Source organism: Rhincodon typus, chromosome 11 (assembly GCF_021869965.1).
Source record: "Rhincodon typus isolate 14 chromosome 11, sRhiTyp1.1, whole genome shotgun sequence".
NCBI classification, from domain to species: domain Eukaryota; kingdom Metazoa; phylum Chordata; class Chondrichthyes; order Orectolobiformes; family Rhincodontidae; genus Rhincodon; species Rhincodon typus.
This window is the reverse complement of record NC_063342.1, coordinates 69585451-69605987: the sequence shown is the minus strand read 5'-3', so window position 1 is coordinate 69605987 and position 20537 is coordinate 69585451. Positions and strand designations below refer to the sequence as shown.

At 39.5% G+C, this 20537-nt stretch overlaps 1 protein-coding gene across 6 annotated transcripts in view; it reads left to right on the top strand.

Annotated features, from left to right (window-relative positions):
- lrch1 (leucine-rich repeats and calponin homology (CH) domain containing 1) overlaps nucleotides 1-20537 on the top strand; it is a 176743-nt gene that overhangs the window by 115566 nt on the left and 40640 nt on the right. For 5 of the 6 annotated variants that reach the window (XR_007263210.1, XR_007263208.1, XM_048602885.1 and 2 more), the window contains exons 8-14: nucleotides 3555-3660; nucleotides 9782-9891; nucleotides 12664-12731; nucleotides 13591-13677; nucleotides 17069-17164; nucleotides 18550-18598; nucleotides 19794-19835. Coding sequence is in view for 3 of the 6 variants with exons in the window: in XM_048602885.1 (XP_048458842.1) it covers nucleotides 3555-3660; nucleotides 9782-9891; nucleotides 12664-12731; nucleotides 13591-13677; nucleotides 17069-17164; nucleotides 18550-18598; nucleotides 19794-19835 (558 nt within the window). In the remaining 3 variants the exon portion in view is untranslated. The remainder of the gene's footprint in view (nucleotides 1-3554; nucleotides 3661-9781; nucleotides 9892-12663; nucleotides 12732-13590; nucleotides 13678-17068; nucleotides 17165-18549; nucleotides 18599-19793; nucleotides 19836-20537) is intronic. The other variant, XR_007263209.1, reaches the window with a different exon arrangement.

The following is a 20537-nucleotide window of genomic DNA, read 5'->3' as shown; positions in this document are numbered from 1 at the left end:
TAACACTAATGCGAGGGACAAAAATGGGTGACAAAACAAGAACTCAAAAGTTCAAGGATGCATTTTTTTTGGTAAAATGTGATTATCTCTTTCAACCTGTATACTTTCACAAAGCTGTTTGTTTGGTACTCGATTTTCCGACATTTGACAAGATACGATTAACAAAACCATTCAGATGAACGATATTTCTTATTTACCATATATTAAAAGGGGAAAGAATGCACCAGAAGTGGTCATCCTCCTTAACAGATATTTAACCAGCTCCTTTTAGATAGAATTAAATTGTTGCAATCTTTGGATGCCTACATTTATCCATTACTCTGCAGGGAAGATAGAAATTTTGTAATGTGCAAATTTTTTGTAAGGCTGTTAATTTGGTGTATATGGCCCTCAGTGTTTGCCTGTTTATATACAGTAACACTTCTGATATGTTAGTTATGCTTTTTAGCATTTAAATGAGCTTCACTATCTCACCCTGCCATCTTTGCAGGGAAGATAAGTTCAACTGTGAATCACAGCTGTCTGTGCCTTAGAATTATCATTGTTGCTGCTCCCTAAATTGCTTTCAGAGCATCGAGTAGCTGCTGAAGGTAAACTGCGTAAAGTTGGATACAGCAAGTATTGTAGAATAGTGACTGTATAGCAGGACCAAAGAACTGAGTTTAAATCTCAACTTACTTAACAGAGGATCTAAATTTGTAAGTATGATGTAAATTGGAATAAACAGCTAGTCTCAGTAATGGTGATTGTGAAACTACTGGATTGTTGTAAAATTTGCCTGACTTAGTAATGTTCTTTGATGAAGGAAATCTGCCCTCCTTTCCCACACATGATGAAGACCCACCCAGTCCAGTTGATCCTTAAAAAGTCCTTCCCATTAACATCTGGGGACTTGTGCCAAAACTGGGACAGCTGTCCCACATAAAGCGGTAAGCTCTGGCCTGACAGAGTCATACTGTCAGAACCATTGCTTGCAGCTAGCTTCCCAGAGTCTTCACTTAACAACTGTGTCCTGTCCTACTTACTGGACAAAGCAGCAATGTGATGGAACAGTGGTATATAGTTGAGAAGGATTAGTTATGAGAGTTCTCAAAATTGACTCTGGACCTTGTAATAGTTCAAGGCATTAAGACCGACATGGGCAAGGAGACTCCCTGCTGATTATTGTCGGAGTAGAGGACTTTGTATATCCATCAACAAGAATGGCTTGCTCGCACCATGACTGATTGAGCATGTAAAACTTTTAGCAGGTGCTGAAAGAGCCAACATGAAAAACTTATCAGACCCCATCCCCCCAAACAAAAAGATATTTCCTTCCTCACCGCTATCCACTTTCCGCAGGGACTGTTCATTCCATGGCTCCCTCGTCAGCTCTAAACACCCCACCAATTTCTCCATCACACTCGGTTCCTTTCCCTGCAACTGCAAGAGATGCAATTCCTGCCCCCACACCTCCCCTCTTACCTCCGTCCAAGGTCCCAAACAATCCTTCCAGATCCAGCAGAGAGTCACCTGCACTTCATCCAACCTGATCTAGTGTATCCATTGCTCCTGATGTGGTCTCCTCAATATCGGGGAGTCCAAACGCAGACTGGGAGACCGGTTCGTAGAGCATCTGCACTCTACACGCACCAACCAACCCGACCTTCCAGTTGCCATCCACTTTAATTCCCCCCTCCCACTCCCCTGGCGACAATGTTCAACCTTGGCCTCCTCCACTGTCAGTGTGAGGCTAAACGTAAACTGGAGGAACAGCACCTGATATTATTGTGCCTTCGGAGCTTACAGACCAATGGCCTCAACATTGACTTTATCAGCTTCAACATCCCTCCAGCCTTATCCCATGTCCAGCCATTCCCCTCCACCTCGCCTCCCTGACCTGACCTAACCTGTCCATCTTCCTACTGAACTATCCACACCACCCTTCCACTGACCAATCACAATAACCCCCTACCTGCATCCACCTACCACCATCCCACCTACTCCTCCCTCAGCCCCACCTGCTCCCTCTGTTTACTTCTGGGCTCCTCTCCCCCTCTCAGTCCTGCCGAAGGGTTTCAGCCTGAAACATTGACTTTCCTGCTTCTCAGATGCTGTCTGACCTGCTGTGCTTTTCCAGCTTCACATCTATTGGCTCTGGCTTCCAGCATCTGCAGTCCTTGCTGTCTGCAACATGAAGACCCTACCTGACTTTGTCTTTACCAGTGTGCCTTTTGCAGCTGTATCTATCCCTGCTAGCGTTGATAGGTGTGATCGCCATACAGTTAACATGGAGATGAGGTCCCATGTTCATGTGATACTACTCACCAAGCTAATTTGGTTGAATTTGAAACAGAGTCATTGGGTTTCCATGAGGTACAGTGGGCCATCAAACAGCAGCAAAATTGAACTGCTCCCAATGACCTATCACCATCATGCAGGGTTCAGTTAGGTTAGCAAGAGTGTGACCAAAAATAATTAAAAATTAGGTGCTAACATGTAAAAGCACAAGACTACAATCAAGCACATAGGATTAAGGAAAGCTGGATTAGCACGGCAAGAAGAGAATAGATGGATATGCAAACATACTGAAATTAACTAAATGTGCAAACTCATGAGGGCCATAAACACTGGTGTGGACTTGTTAGGTTGAATGGCTGCTTTCATTCTTTTAAACCAAAACTAAAATCAAGTTTAAAAGAATAGCCACAGGCAAGGTACTGTAACAGAAACACAATCAAACATTTAATGGACTTGAAAAGATGGACGGAAACTTTGTTAAATCAAAATAACATTGTCTGGGTGATAATGCACCCAATCCCCTTTGATGCCCCAACAGTCTGTGAAGGCCTGTATTGTGCCCTTGGATACTCTATGCTCCCTCACAATGGACACCTGAGCAGGTGTAACGTCAAAGAGGGGCAGGAAATCAGGCATTCTGACCCCTCCAGGGCTGTTTCTATGCTGTGGAAGCTATATGATTCCATCCATTGTTTACTTAGCCTGGGAAACAGCTATTCATTATTGACTATTTTTTCACTTCCTTTAATTAATCTATTTATAGCTTATATACTATTCTTTTCCTGACCTTTGTTTCTTATCTTTTCTTATTTGTTAAAATCAATGTACTCTTCTTTATTGTCATTGCTAATGAATTTATGTTGCTAAAAGTAAATCTGTGTTATAATTGTCATCTGGTAGGATGACTGTAGCATCAGCAAAATGTGTTCAAACACAGTTTATAGTCCATTCCCTTCCTTGTAGGAGTAAAACTTACCAAGCAAGGTGACCTGGATTGTTTAGCACTTCTTGCAGGTTTTACTTTGTGATTTTTATTTTGATTCAATCCAATCAGATCTTCATATACACTTGAAGGTTCCAGCTGGGATGATGCAGCAACTACTAGAATAACAAACATTTTGGAAAAAGGATTCCAATTATTATTGCTCTTTGTCAGAAGTAATTATACAACTTTTAGATTGGAGCTAAAGGATGCTTTTGTGTTTGTAAAGCCTTCTGCTCTGTGATGATGTATTTACTTTTTGTTGCATTCAATAAACGATTTTTATCTTCAGCCCTCAGATGAAGATACAGGCAGTCTGACCCTTCAAATGGCACATATCTCTGAAGAAAATCATTTGAATAAGCAGGAGGAATATTTGAATGTTAGATCAATGAAAGGTAAGTGATTTATGATTCATGCATGGCCATAAATATACAGCAAGTGGTAAGATTTTGAGACCTTAGAGTACAGATTTTCAAATCTTTAAAAACAATGTTTTGTTTTCTTGTACATGGATTGCCAATTATACAGGAGGCAGTGATGAATCTGTGTATGATATATTGTAGAAGGGATAGTGAAATGTGGGAAAGGTTCAATGTCAAATTCACTGGGATAATACTGGAAGGACCAATGTAGTTATGAAACAGATTGAATATTTGAATGTATTCACTGGCACAGGGAATGTTAAGGGAAGATTGAAAGTCTTTAAAGTTTTGAAGATGTTTGAGAATGTAATTGGTGTAAAATCATCCAGAGCAAAGGGACATAAATTTGGCGTTTTTGTTGCAGAAGGCTAACATTATATGGAATATATTGTCATACCAGTTGTTGAAATGTTACTTTTAAGAGAGAATTAGATAAACGCTTAAAGTAAAATATTGTGGAATATGAAAGAGGATGGGGTTTTTTTAGATAATTCTAGAGTGGAATTAGTTTTAGCATAAGCTTGATGGGTTAAAATATCTCATTATGATGATATTTCAAAAATTCTGTGATTAATTTGATTCTACCTAAACTATTTAAAGCAGATGCCTAGTTTAGTAACATTATCTTGACAGTAACATTATTACGACTGTTTACAGAGAAGCCTTCGTTCTAAAATGATATTTAATAAATCTAAGCAACCACTCCAGGAGTTGTGATTCCTATAGAGACCGAAAATATTTTAAGAGAAAAATACAGTCCAATGGTGACTGAGAAGTACTCGTGTAATTGTCTGCATGTTGACCCATCCAGTCTGAGGTGTAACCCTCATAGAAATTTGTGCTTTCCATGTAGGTGTGTTTTTGTGGCTTTGCCATGGAAAGAGCTGAGAGTAACTCCAGATCTCTCAAAGCTCGCTGTACATTGGATGCAGTCACAATGGAGCATTGCACAATTATACACCAAATTTAGGGAATGATGTAAAAGGGACCTAAGGGGCAACTTTTTTCAATCAGAAGGTGGTGCATGTATGGAATGAGCTGCCAGAGGAAGTGGTGTAGGCTGGTACAATTACAACATTTAAAAGGCACCTGGATGGGTACATGAATTTGAAGGGTTTAGACGGATATGGGCCAAATGTTAGCAAATGGGACTAGATTAATTTGGGATGTCTGGTCAGCATGGACAAGTTGGACTGAAGGGTCTGTTTCCATGCTGTACAACTCTGTGACTCTATGAGTGTTTACAGAGAAGTCTTTGTTCTAAAATGATATTTAATAAATCTAAGCAACCCCTCCAGGAGTTGTGATTCCTGTAGAGGCCGAAAATGTTTTAAGAGAAAAACACAGTCCAAGTTCTGCAGCAAAGGTTCACCTCTCAATGCTAGGTCAAAACATTCACTGTCCTTTCACAATCAGTCAACTCTACCCGAGTTTTCCAAATTCAGTAGTGACCAGCAATACACACCCAGTCAAATTCCCAATCTGTAGTTTTATTGAATAGAAACTGAAGCCTCAACAGCGTCCTGATATCTAGTTTTCCAGGCTCCTTCACAACAGCAGCTTCTTCCCTCTGTAGGCTCCTGTGGAATGCATCAAAACTGTTACTCAATGCTTCAATGGGTTTCTAGTCAACTTTCTGTCTCCACAACAACCTGAGATCATGTAGGCACTACTTTAGAACTGAAGTGTTTACCAGAAAGTCACCACTCCCTCTTTCAGAGATATATGTTTTAGTTTAAATTTTAATACCAGTGTTTGATCCTAAGTTTACTTTGCTGATGGTTGGGAAGTATGTAAATGCGAATGGTGATTATGGACACGTTAAAATAAAATATCCATGCTGGGATTTTCCTCTTCTCCCTTTGTCAGCTCCTAGTTTTCAAGTAACAAATTGACATGACAGTGTGCAGGAGACTCTGATTCCAGAGAGGAGGGGAGGGATGTAGAGAAAAGGCAGAGGTAGTCGCAAAGGATATGTTTTTTCCTAGCAAACTATTTTCGAACTTGCTGTTGGACATAAATAAAAACTGAACCTGTGCATTTGATTTGATTTAATTTATTATTGTCACATGCATCTAAGTATAGTGAGAAGTTTTGTTTTGTGCGCAGTACAGGCAGATCATAAAATACAAAGATCATAGAGTGGTAGAACAGAGTGAGGAATACAAAGTTACCACTGCAAAGAAGGTGCACAAGAAACAAGATCAACATGCCAATCGCAGTAATGAAACCATTGTGTTTCTTGCAAGAATCTGGCAGTGTTTATGCTAGCTTTTCTGATGCCACAGATTAGTTGTGTTCAGTATAATTGGTTAGTTGGGTTTGAACTTGAGATCTCTGGGTTGCTAGTGTAGCACCAAGGACGGATTATTACTATCGGTGAGGCTGGAGTGGAATGAGGGTTGACCTTAGTTTCTTGCCACTTCTCACTAGTGATCACTGGTACCATGAGAATGAAAAGTAAAGTTTGTGGTATATGAAACCAGTCAGAAGATTTGGATGTGATATAAAGGGCGCGATTTAACTGCATGCTTCTGTGGGACCTCTTGATTTATGAAATTAAGCACTAATAGCCAGGTTCATCCAAATTTAAATGGAACTAGTAGGAGTCCATCACTTCAACTTGAAGAATGGGCTTCACTCGTTTCACCTGGATTACATCATGACCATATGAAATAGTAACAGAAGTAGACCTTCAAACCTGAATTGAATCATTTATTGTCACGTGTATTCAATGTAAAAATACAGTGAAAAGTGTGCACCTTCGCTGTACATGAATGGCGCCATTCACATTAACTTAGAATAAGATAAGAGAAAAAAGATAACTTAAGAGAGTCCAACTTTCCTTTTCACTGCCACAGACCCACTCCGAGCTTTGCAATCCTTTCCATGCCTCCGCCAGAGTCCTGCTCTGGGCTGCCTCACCAGCCCATTCTTGATCCGCCACTGTCGCTCCGGCCATCGCTCGATTTGCTGTCACGTGGTTCCCGGTCGTGACCCGACTCCTTCCCAACTCCTTAAGAAGGTAGTTGAAAGGGGTGGGGGTGGCTAGAATTACTACAGAGGGAGAGAGAAGAAGGGACACAAAAAAGGAACCTGCTCTGCCATTCAGTAAGTTCCTGGCTGATCTGTTTGTGTTTCAAGTTTTACATTCCCAGCAATCTCTGATAGATTCTTGTTGTTCTCGGAAATCAAGTCTACCTTACTCTGCCTTAAAAACATTGAAAACGTTACTTTCACTACCTTTGGCAGAGCATTCCAAAGTCTCACAATCCTTTAAGGGAAAATAATTCTCCTTATGTTTATCTATGGGGGAAACCCCTAGTTTTAGTACATTACCCCCCATTTCTGGACTCACCCACAAGAGGAAGCATCCTTTTTATGTTCACCTTGTCAAGAATCTTATTTGCTTCAGTCAAATCACCCTTCTTCTAAACTCCAGTGGAAACAAGCTCAGTCTGTCCAACCTGGCCTCATAAAACAACCCACTCATTTCAGGAATCAATCCAGTAAACTTCCTCTGAACCATGTATCATATTCATCACCAATGCCCTGTATAACTGATGCATAGTATCGTTACTCCTATGTTGCAATAAAGGATATCGTTCCATTAATCTTTTTATTATGTGCTGTACCTGCATAATAAATATTTTATAACTATTTCATTGAAACACCTAAATCTTTCTGCTTGGAATTCTTTTGCCATTCTCTGTTTCAGTAATCCACAGCTTTTTTACCCTTCCTGAGAAGATAAGCAACTTCACATTTTTCCATATTATAATCCATCTGTCAGATATTTGCCCACTCACATTATTTATGATTTTCTGCAAACTCGCGTCTTTTTTATAACAATCTCTTATTTATCTTTATGTCGTCTGCAGATTTGACTACTGTGCCCTCACTCCCCTCATCCAAGTTATTTGTTGTAAATTGTAACAAAAAAATTGACGCGTGAGCACAGATCCCTATGGGATTCTACTCATCACACTCTGTCATTTAGACAAAACAATCTAATAATTGACAGAAAACAGAGATTATACAATTTCTAACCATTGTAATACGTTACCTCCCTTCCCACACACGAGTGCTTTCCTAAACTTTTCCCACTGTACCCCATTTCAAGGCTAAATGTGGTGACCCCCAATGAGAGAGATGGCAATGGCCGAGAGAGCTGGAGCAAGCAGTTATATCTCAGGCAGAGCTCCATGGCCATTGCTGCCTCAGAGCTTGTGAACCCAAACTTTCTGCTCACAATGTCACTTGTGCTCCTGGGCCCACTTTGGGAGGCTCTGCCCTAAACCATGAGCTTTTATTTTCAGCAGGAACCTTTGAAGTGGCATCTTATCACAAGCCTTCTCGAAATCTAATTACAGCCTATAAAAGGCTTCCTTTTATCCACGCACATAGCACACTGCTTCAAAGAAATTTAATTAATCTATTTGAGGTACTCGTACTGTAGACATCATTACTATAATACATGGACACTTTGCCTCTGATCCATAGTTTATGCCCAAATTCACAGTGGACTCTCTTGGATTGTGCAGAATTAAATTTTTCATTTGTTTATGATTTTTTTTAAAAATTCTTTCATAAGATGTACAGTTAATGATCAGAAAGGTTAATGAAATTATGTTGTTTATTGCAAAGAGAATGGAATAGAAAAGTAGCAAAGATTTCCTGCACTTGTGCAGGGTGTTGATGAGACCACATCTAGAGTGTACAGTTTGGGTTTTCTTCTTTAAGAAAGGACATTATTACACATTAGAAGCAGTGCAGAGTAGGTTCATTCAACTGATTCCTGGGATCAGGATTGTTATCTAATTAGGGAAGGTTGGGCCTGTGTCCATCAGAGTTAGAAGAGTGAGAGGTGGTCTTATTAAAACACCCTGGATCCTGAGAGGACTTGTCAAATGGGTAGTGAAAGGATGTTTCCCCTTGTGGGAAAGCCTAGAACTAGGGCATCCAGTTTAAAGGTAAGCGATCCCCTATTTTATAGGGAGATGAGAGTTTTTTTTCACCCGAGGGGATCACTAATCTGTAGATTTCTCTACCGGAGAGTGTGGTGGTGGTAGGGTTGCTGAATATTTTAAAGGCAATTGATTAACAAAGGATATTGGAGGGAAAAATGGAAGTAGTGTTCAGGTTGCAAACAAATCCTACATGATCTTATGGAATGGTAGAAATGACTTGAGGGGTGGATTGGCCTATTCTTCATTAATATGTGGGTTTCGCTAGCAAGGCCTGTAGTGTTGCCCTTGAAATGATGATGATGAGCTGTCAGCTTGAACTGCTGCAGTGTGTCTGGTGCAGGTACACTCACTGCTACTAGAAAGGGTGTTCCAGGACTTTACCACAGCCCTGAATGAAGTTGAGCTGTTAGTAGCAGAGTTGACTACTCATCCGTAGCCAAGATGTCACATAGTTCCTTCAGGTGGGCCACAATTATGGAACCATCTGAGGCAGGCATGTTTTCATATGGTGGCAGTGGTACATTTGAAACAAGAAACACTGTCGTGCAAATGGAAATTTGAAGGTGAAATTCTTAAAACCGATAAAAGAATAATGGCAGTGTCAAGTGTCTGCTCTTCCCCATTCCAGCCACAGAATAGATTCCAGTATAACTATGATACGTTAAATTAATTGCATATAGCTTACACTTAATGTACGCTTCATACCCATCTGGTTTCACTTAAAATGTCAAAATTTCTGATTTTACGATGTGCAGCACCTTAGGAAGTCTGCTGGTTGCATGAATTCTGACCATTTTATCAGCGTTGAAACAATTAAAGCATTTATTCAGCATCAAGTATTGTATTTGGGTGCAAAGCATGCTTAGTTTATCCAAATCACCTCTTCAATGACTGGCCAACATGCCATTTGCGTTCTTCACCACAAAATGAACCTGTATGCTTACTTTTAGCAACTGGTACAAGGACACCCAGGACTTCCACTGATTTATTAAGTATCAGTTGTTGAAGTGAATCCTAAATTGATAGCTCATTTGGGAAGCGATACTTTTCTTTCAAATGCTTTATTTCATGAAGTAGGGTAGCTTTATTTTTATATTTGTATTTGTTTCATTCTTTTTCCTCAGTGGAACCTGATCAGGAGTCGAAGGAGCTGCTGCAAAATAATTTAGAAGTGAAAGACAGGTTGTCTGACAGGGATGATGGCTTGAGTTCTGAGTTTAGGACTTACATAAAGGCAAGTGATAAATGCAAAATGTTTCCTGAAGGTACTTGTATGTGAGTGCCCTTGAATTATATAGTATTTGCTAATGCCCAACTATATTCATTAGATGGTAGCTCTGTATCTACACACTGTTCTCTTACTCAGTCAAGGAGGTACCTGCTACATCAATATGCACCTTTCGGGAGAATATGAGGATTTCCAGCCATTTTCTAGTTTTGATGGCCTCCCAGTAACCATCTGAGAACTTATCGTCTTGAAATTTAAACTCTTGACCTCCAAATTCTTTTTACATTCAAGTCCTATTGAATAACACAGTTGGATCATTTTGAGGCATGTTTGATACAAAAGAATTTGTAAAATTTAGTCTTGACATGTTCACCGATTTGCAGTTAGAGAATAAAGTGCAGATACTTGCATGGATATCTGGTCAGCTCTGCATTCTGAAAAAAAATTGTATGTTTTCTCATATGGGTCCATTATGAACAGCTACAGTGCAAGTAAAAGTGAGGGAAGAAGCTATTTGAAATTAGCACTGTATTCACGTATCACTATACAATGTATTGCTGCATTGTTTTCATGCAAACAAATGTTATTAACAGGCTAGTGAGAAAAATGTGCAGTTTCGCAGTTTGATGAAGAGTGAACAAACATCAGCAAAGCAAGACCTGAAAGAACAAGTGAAAAAATTAGAATCTCCGTCACACACAATACTCTTGTAACTTAGAAGCATAGAAAATGGAGGCAAGAGTAGGCCATTGGGCCCTTCAAGTCTGTTCCGTTATTCCGTACCCTGTTATAGTTTTCTCCCCACACCCTTTGGTTGCTTTAGCCCTAAGGATTGTATCTAACTCCTTAAAACTATTTGATGTTTTGGCCTCAGCCGCTTTGTGTGGTAGAGAATTCCATGGGTTCGTCATCCTCTAGGTGAAGAAATTTCTCCTCATCTCCAGTCTGAAATGGCCTACTCTATATCCTTAGAATGTGTCTCCTGGCTCTGGACTCCCTGGTCATCGAGAGCATCCTTCCTGCATGTACCCTGTCTGGTCCTGTTAGGGCAGCATGGTGGCTCAGTGGGTTAGCACTGCTGCTTCACAGTGCCAAGGACCCAGGTTCAATTCTAGCTTCGGACAACTGTCTGTGGATTCTGTACATTCTCCCCATGTCTGTGTGGGTTTCTGCCGGGTGCTCCAGTTTCCTCCCACAGTCCAAAGATGTGCAGGTGAGGTAGATTGGGCATGCTAAATTGCTCATAGTGTCCAGAGATGTGTAAATTAGGTGGATTAAACGAGGGAAATACAAGGTTACAGGGATAGGGTACAGGGGTGAGCCTGAGTGGGAGGCTCCTTGCAGCGTCGGTGTGGACTTGTTGGGGCCGAATGGCCTATTTCCACACTCTAGTGATTCTATGATCTATGATCTAATTTTATAGCTTTCTGTGCGATCTCCCCTCATTCTTCTAAACATCAGCGAATATAGTCTAATTGATCTCGACTGTCTTCATATGTCAGCCCAGTCATCCCAGGAATCAGTCTGGTAAAACTTGTTGCGCTCTCCCCATAGCTAGAACATCCCTCCTCCGATAAGGAGACCAAAACTACACATAATACTTCAGGTGTTGTCTCACCAAGGCCCTATACAATTGCTGCAAGACATCCCTGTTCCTTTATTCAAATCCGCTCACTGTGAAGGCTAACATGCCATGTGCTGCCTTCACCACCCACTGAACCTGTATGCTAATTTTCAGCAACTGATGCACAAGGACACCTAGTATTTCCCATTGATTTTTTAAAGTGGCAGCTATTGAAGCTAATACTAACTTGATGGCTCATTCTGGAAACAATGCTTTGCATGTCACCATGCTTCCAATAGTCCAGTCCATACACAGCTGCCCACCTCAAGTGCGGAATTAATGCACATCCTTTACATTATAATCGTTGTTCTCAAACTGTTTTGGATTTCAAGGGAAACTTCAGGCAAAATGTCCAAAAATCAGCTTAATAGGAATCCACTCCATAATGGCTGAACCACAAGGTTGACCATTTCTTATCCTCAGAAGCCTGCATTTTACTTAAAGGTGTCATTTTTAAATTATTGACTTTTTACGAATTGAATAGTAGCCTTTAAATATCAACTGAGATATCAAGTTGCCTTCTGCAAAATGCCAAATTGTAGACTGATCATTTAGCATGTTAGTGCTTTCTGTATTTTGTACATCTCTGCTGGATGGTCCAGAAGTGTCTCTGCCTCCCACAACATGTAGTAATTGTGACTATAACCCATTCTTTTGTCTCCCTTGTATTCTCCTCTACTGGTGTCTCTCTACACCTATCCACATTAGTTTTGAAGAAGACAAAGTGTATTCTCCCAGTTGTATCCCACAAACACTCTCAACAGCAGCCTAGGCCATTATATGAATATCACAGCCAATGGAAACAGTTCCCTCATGATATTTGCTAAAATTGGCTCCACACGTGTAAAGAGCACTATTACAATATAATGAGAGAAGCAGTCGCTCATTTATATTTTATGTGAATTATTTTAATTATACTAATTTGTTCTACAGAGATCTCTTCCAAAAATTGCTGTTTGTAATTACCGTGGAGGGGTCTCCCACTGATCAGATGCTTTATTTCATCTGTATTCATAAGCGATAGCCAAAATTAAAGGGTTTTATGTGCAATTCAGCTTGATGCATGTAACTGTATAAAATTATCAGTGGTTGTAGCTGTGCCTTTTGGACATGTAGCAGATTTTGTTTTGGTGATACTTGTTACTTTTACACAGGAAAGGGTGATGGAGCCTGAAGAACCACTGCGAATTGAGGAAGATGCAACTTGGACGTTAGAGCATATGTTAGTAATTTTTATATTCAGCAACATCCCACTGTCAATGCATGCGATTCCTGTGTCAGGTTTTCCAGCATCGAACTTAATTTTGGGTCAGTTTTCCTGATTCTAGGAATTGGACGTGTATCCAATTGACCAGCTCTCCCGGATCCCATGTGATCTAACTTTACTAACTAGCCTACCGTGCAAAACCCTTTCAAGACCTTGCTAAAGTTCATGTAGACAATGTCTACCGCTCTGCCTTCTCTATCTTCTTGGTCACCTTTTCAAAAAACTCAATCAAATGAGGGCCTCAAAATGGGTTTAGCAACAATTTTTTGAAATTATGCCTGATTTCTTGAGACTCTCCATAGCTCAAATCCCACCAATCAAAAATGATCACTTTACAGGCTACTTTTCACCTTCTGACATGACTTGTTAATGCTGCTTGCCTTAATTTTCATAACCAGTTTCTTCGCCAACTATATAAATACCCACCATATTTGCTTTGTACAAATAATTAATTCGTTAATATGTGGTTTCATATACATGTTGTTACTCCTGCAATTTGTGCATGTTGTCTATTATTCTTCTATATGTATATTTTGTATGTATTTGAAGCTAATCACTGAAGACACTGGTAGAAATGAGCTTGATTAGTTCATTCTGCTAAGTAATACAATGTAGGCTGCTGCTTACTGCAAAAGGTAGAACCTGGACTATAATCTTGCATTAATCCTTGGTGTGGCTCAGAGGGTGAATCTGTGAATTCTTTTCAATGGAATTAAGAAATGACATGACGCCTTTGTGAAGAATTACAGGCTTCAGTTATTGTTTAGTGGCATTAAATGGCTTTCTCCATTTTTATATCGCAATTCTGTTGCAGACAAAACACCAATCAGCATCTGGACACAGAATCAGAAGCGATAGAAAACACAAGTTTGCCAGAAAGCACACTCCAGGAACAGCAGAGGTACTGCTTTGCATACCTCTTACAGTTTTATCTTCATTTGCTTTGTGCTTCTTGATATTCCTTCCAATTTCTGCTTATCCATATTAGTCTGTTCCTTCCACTTCTTTGACTTATTCAAAGAATATTTCCTGCCTCCACTAATTTCGTAGCTCATTTTTTCTGATCCTGTCCTGTTAAATGCAGTCCCTTTAGCTTCTGCTTATCAAGTTTACCCCTAAACTCTTGCAGTTATTTCTAAAGCCAATTCGGTTTTACTACTACTGCTTCAGCCATAGCTTCAGTTATAAAATTTTTATATTGATCAAAGATTGATTTGAAAACACAGCATTTACAATTTCTACCATTAATTTCCAGAGTGTTGCTTTATTTTTATTTCCTCAGTCTCTCACTTACAAGCACCACCCTCCCTGTTCTCACTGAATGCTGCATGCCTTTGTATCTGTAATCTTATAAACCTGAGAGACTATTATCACCTTTCTGTAAATCTGACTCCCAGGAGATTAATCATTACCCTTCTATATCTATAATCTTAACCCACAGTCAACTACTTAATGCTCAACTATAGATTTAATCTTAATTCATGGTAGACAAACTGTTACTTTCAAATTTACCTTAACCACAAAATTTTCTCAAGTTTTATGCTCAAATTTCTTACCTCCAGCCTTCCATTTTCTCCTCACTCTCTATGTGTCTTGTGTCTGTATAGTTCTCTGAGCTTTCCTTTATTTTCGTGTTTTTCTGTAGGATCCTTGAGTTTCGAGTATTGGATAATACAATTTGGCAGTTATTTTCTGTGCTTGTTTTCCCCAGTTTACTGTGTTCAATATCTCTCTAATTTGCTGGTTCTCTCACATAGAATCATAGGGTCATTATCATCATACAGCATGGAAGCAGACCCTTCAGTCCAAACAGCCTGTGCCGAACATAATCCCAAACTAAACTAGTCCTGCCTGCCTGCTCCTGGCCCATATCCCTTCAAACATTTACTATTCATGTACTTTTCCAAATGACTTTTAAATATTGTAACTGTACCCACATCCACCACTTCCTCTGGAAGTTCATCACACATGAACCACACTCTGTGTAAAACGTTTGCCCCTCATGTCTTTTTATAATCTCTCTCCTCTCACCTTAAAAATGTGCCCCCTTGTCTTGAAATCCCCCATCCTAGGGAAAAGACACCTACCATTATTTTATAATTTTATAACCCCCTCATTATTTTATAAACTTCTTTAAGGTCACCTCTCAACCTTCTGTGCTCCAGTAAAGAATGTCCCAGCCTATCCAGCCTTTCTTTATTACTCAAAATTTCCATACCTGGCAACATTCTGGTAAATCTCTTCTGAAGCTTCTCCAGCATGTGCAGTATCAACCAGCTATCAGGTTTATAGCCTGTATCACTACTAAACCTTAATATTCTACCTTTTAACCTTTTTAATTAGCAGACTTGCTCACCAGCAGTCTCAGTTCCTCCAGTTATTATAATTGTGTATGCAAAAGAGCACACACATCCACTGTAGTCCATTTCTTTCTGTAAGTGATGCTTGATCTTCACCCTAACTACAAACTACTTCCGCCCCTAAATTACGTTTGATTTAACCAAGAAAATATTTTCAAACAATTTACATCACAAAAATACTTACTGTATCCTTTTGGCAACTTAAAATATCCTTTTTAAATCCTGGGAACAGTTGAAGCAGCTTTCCTTATCCTCTAAATAGCCTTACAAGAAACTAAAGCTTAATAATGAACAAAAACAAAGTTGCTGGAAAAGCTCAGCAGGTCTGGCAGCATCTGTGAAGGAGAAAACAGAGTTAACATTTCGGGTCCGGTGACCTTTCCTCGGAACTGATGGTGGCTGGGAAAACGTCAGTTTATATGCAGAAAATAGGGAGGTAGGTGGGGGAGGGAGTAAACGATAGGATAGAGGCTGGGATCAGACTGGGAGGGTGTGAATAGTTTTAGTCACTAACAGTCCCCATTAACAATTATTCACCCTCCCGGCCTGATCGTTAGCAACTCCTTTGTCTGTCCAACTGTCTTTCTCTCTCTTCGGGCTCCACCCTATCATTTACTCCCTACCCCACCCACCTCCCTATTTTCTGCATATGAACTGATGTTTTCCCAGCCACCAATCAGTTCCGAGGAAGGGTCACCGGATCCGAAACGTTAATTCTGTTTTCTCCTTTACAGCTTCTGCCAGACCTGCTGAGCTTTTCCAGCAACTTTGTTTTTGTTCCTGATTTACAGCATCCGCAGTTCTTTTGGTTTTTATAAAGCTTAATAATATTGCGTTCCACTTTTCCTTTATTTTAAATTTAAAATTTAACAGTTTTTAAATACTCATTCTTGTTTTTTTTTAAGAAAGCATTTGTATGTACTTGCAAGGTTATCTTTTGGCTAGTGCCAAAACTAGAAGAGCTATCTCAAGGCTAATCAAGCAACAGCCTGACATAGTCACGATCAAGGAATCACTCTTCACAGACAATGTGCCAGACACCACCATCACATTCCTGCGTGTTCGTAAAAAAAAAATTGAGTGCCACACTTCAAGAAGATGCTTCCTGCTACTTTCTCAAAGAGAATTAGAAACAAAGAATCATAGAATCCCTACAGTGTGGAAGCAGGCCATTTGGCCCATTGAGTCCACATCACCCCTCTAAAGAGCATCCCACCCAGATCCACCTCCCCCTCCTCTATCCCTGTAACCTTGTATTCCCCATGGTTAATCCACCTGGCCTGCACACCCCTGGACACTATGGGTAATTTAGCATGGTCAATCCACTTAACCTGCACATCTTTGGACTGTGGGAGGAAACTGGATCACCTGGATGAAATGCCCACAGACACAGGAAGGGTGTGCAAACTCCACACAGACTGTCGCACGAGGCTGGAATTGAACCCGTGTCCCTGGTACTGTGAGGTAGCAGTGCTAACCACTGAGCCACTGTGCCACCCGAAATTAGGGATGGCAATAAATGCTATCCCAGGCAACAACACCCACATTCCTTGAATCTATTTAAAAAAAAGCTTGGATGGTCATTGAAAGTTTACATTCTCCTCATATTCAATTGGTACTATACTTTCCTTTGCAGTTTTGATTTGTGAATTTGTCAGAAATTATGACGTTTCATCCAATAGTCTGAAATATCTATAAGTAAGTGTGAATAAGATACATGTAAATTTTAGCTAAATGAGTCACTTCATACTCTGAGGAGCACCTGCATTTGTGTTGTTGAAGAGGCTTGATATGATTTTCAGTCAAGTTATTGAATATCTAAAAATAAATTGAATTGATTGAAAAAAAATCTAAGCTGCTACTATAAATTGTTGTCACGAACTAAAGCAACTTCTTGTTTATTTAAAATGTTTCTCAATTTCTTTGCCACAGATTCAATCTGAATTGTATGGATAGTAGTGAAGTGCATCTGTATCGTTTACATACGGAAACAACAGTCCTTCCAGAACTTAAAACATCTGCAGTAAAGTAAGTTCTATTTTTTATTTTTTATTTTATTTGGTATATGTCCATCCTTCCCTACCTCACCTGGAGTTGCTTGCTTTTCCTCCGCAGTGAAAATTTTGCACATCAAGTTTGGTATCTCACTACGTTACCATCCTTTATGCCCAAATGATCTTACAGAGTCTATTCTACCATGACACTGCGGCATGTATACTGCAGTTGGACCTGATCTTATCCTCAGCTGGTAACCATATGCAAACATTTACTGGGTAATCAGTATAGAGTATTTGGAAACACTAATAGTAATTTTCCTTTCCTAACCCAGGAACATTGAGGCCATTTGTGACTAGTGCTACCACCAGTGGCTGAAATCAACACAGGGTAGCAATGGAATCTTGTCTGTGTGGTTCAGGCACTTATTGCAAAAAGCGTAATAATAAAACAAAGAGATGCATTGCAAAGCAAATGAAATCATGTTGAATGCTTGAATTATGGGAAGGAAAGAAAATAAACTCACCAACTGAAAAGAACAGCCCAAATCTCTTGTGTGCTGTATAATCGCAGACCTGTGTCTCTCAGGTATGATGCTTTGTTTATCACGATACAGCAACTCCCCAGCATGCCCAGAGAGAAGCTGATAAGCACATAAAAAGCCTAGGCCTTTTGCAAAACCAAACTGGAAAGTTCCTTTCTGACTTCTTTAGCAGTTTGAAACTAGTCCGGGAGATCTTGTTACCTGTGATTAACATTACAATATTCCAACAGGATTTGTATGCATTTTGAGCTCTGCTCCAACCCAAAACCGTGTTTTTGGGAATGATTCAGTAAAACGCATTTGCACATTCCAGAATTTTTCTTTTCAATTTAGTCATGTACTTGGATTTAATGTTTCAGTTTGTTCCACAGCATCATAAAATTTTAGCACTAATTTTTCTGTTCAAATGTTGCTGTGTTTGTGCAAATGTCCAGATTTACAAGTTTAAATATCTACTTTCAACTGTTGAATTATTCCTTTGAGTTTCCCCAATTTTTGTTCTGGAAGTGAGCATTTAGCTATTGAGATTTAGCTGAGTGTGATTGTGTGTGCAGTAGTGATGTCTCAGCATATCACTTTGGATGCAGCCTGTTGATCATGAGCAGAGTGTCAAAATAGTTAAGACGAAGGGCTTGTTTTAAATTTTATCTGCCAGAATTCATTTTAAACTTAGACTAGATGAAATATAAGTGATCATGCACTGTCCATTTTCTTTCGTTATTAACAACTCTGGAATTTAATGCTCTTCACTGTTGTCAGATTCTTACAAGGTAGTATCTCTTACTTTGCTTCTCTGTATTGTCTATTTGGGTAGTAATTTGCAAGCCATGACTAACGTTATAACTGAATATGATGCTTCTTTTATTTGTTCCAGTGGGCAGACACCAAAAATCCATTCCTCATCAAAGTTCTCCAGTTACCAGGTGAGGAAAAATAATAGAAGATATCTATTGACACATCAGAGGAGTTCATTAGTTTTTAAGATTCAGAACGAATAAGGAAAAAAACTGAAATAATTTAACAGTACATGTGGTAGTCAAAACTTTCGTAATGTTCTACTAGCTTGGCCAGTTTTCCCAGTTAGAAGCTTAGCTGTAATTGTCAGGAAGGTGCCAGGTTAGGGCTGAGTTCTTGAATCTCAGTATGGGTGGCTATGGAAGCTGCAACTTGTTGGTGTTACTGGATGGAAAACACCAGCTCTGCCTCAAATAAAGATTGCCGGAGAAACTCAGCAGGTCTGGTAACATCTGTGAAGACAAAACAGAGTTAACATTTTGAGTCCAGCGAACCTTCTTCAGAACCAACTCTGACTCGTGTTCTGGCGGTGAGGACAGAATCTGTGAGATGCTCTGTACTGTAGAATAGTTCATTGGCAGTTGCTGTCAAAATTGTTGGTAATCTGAAAGGTGTTAGAGAGACTAAAAAGGTTAAGAGGAAAGTTGACATAGAATAGGCTTGTATTCCCTTGTGCAAAAGATTGAGGGATTTCAAAGTGACTAAAGGATTTGTTAGCGTCAGTAGAAAAAATCTAATTGCTGTAATGGGGTTGTGAAGAAGAAGAGGCCATACACTTACAATAGGAATTACGTCGTTCAAGGTGATATCATTAAGCCTTTCGTCACATACATTGCAGGGGAATCCTCCAACTCGCTTGCCTTGGGAGTTCAGTTAAAATTTCAACTGGATATATTTTTGTTTGTTAAGGCTATAAAAGGTCACAAAATGAAAGCACATCAAGGGATCAGTCATGATGATAGAAGAGGCTGAGGAGGTTGAGTGGTCTACTGTTTTTAAAATGTTTCTGTGGAACCATAGTTGAGAAGGGGCAAATGTCTCCAGAAAATGGTAAAATTAGCAAGGGATGGCAGTGATAAAGGGTGTATATTGCAGTTTGTCATTAAAATGATGTCAACTTCAGTGGATTTTCTGGGTTTACTGCTGACATGGAAAATAATGTTCAAACAGTTCATTGTATTTATGTTCAAAGTGCATAATGCAAAATTAAAGTAAAATTATTATCACTACTGTAATCAGATTTATCTTCATTGTAAGTAAGTGCACTGTATTGTGGGTTTTACTTTCCATGCTAAAGCAGCTTTCTTTTGTTCTTATTTTTAGGCTCTTGCTCCATTTTGTGTAGATGAGGATTCTTCATCTGAGGTCATTCATTCTATTCCGTAACAATTCCTAACCTCATTAACTTTGATTCATCTGTTTCTGTACATTACTAACACTTGTTGCATGAAAATACTAGTACTGTACGAAAGTAGACGCAAAATGCTACAGTGCAAACCTTTCCCTCTAAAACATCACTTGTGAGCTTCAGAAGACCAAAGGTTAAAAATTGCCGACAGTGATAAATTATCATTTAATATCTCTCTGTCGTTTATTAACACTGCATATTTAATTTGAATAACAGGATGAGGGGATTTTGTTTTTATATTTGTTCATGGGATGTGGGTGTCACTGGCTGGACAGCGTGAATTGCCCATCCCTAATTGTCCAGAGTGCAGTTAACAGTCAGTCACATTGCTGTGGGTCTGATATCAGACCTGGTAAGGACAGCAGACTTCAGGTTAACCGGATGGGCTTTCATGACAATCAACAGTAGTTATATGGGGCTAGGTCGATTTCATTTTTTATTACTGAATACAGATTTCACTCTGTTATGGTGGGATTCGAACCCTGTCTCTGGAAGAATAACGGCCAGTGACATTAGCGCAGTCCTACCGCTTCCCCTCCCTTTGATGCAAGCGTGTTAGGTAGCAGCACAATGATGTAGTTAAAAGGAACTAACTTACTATGGTGGAAGGCTGTTTTCTTTACAGTACTAGCTGAATGCAAATTTATGACAAAGAATTA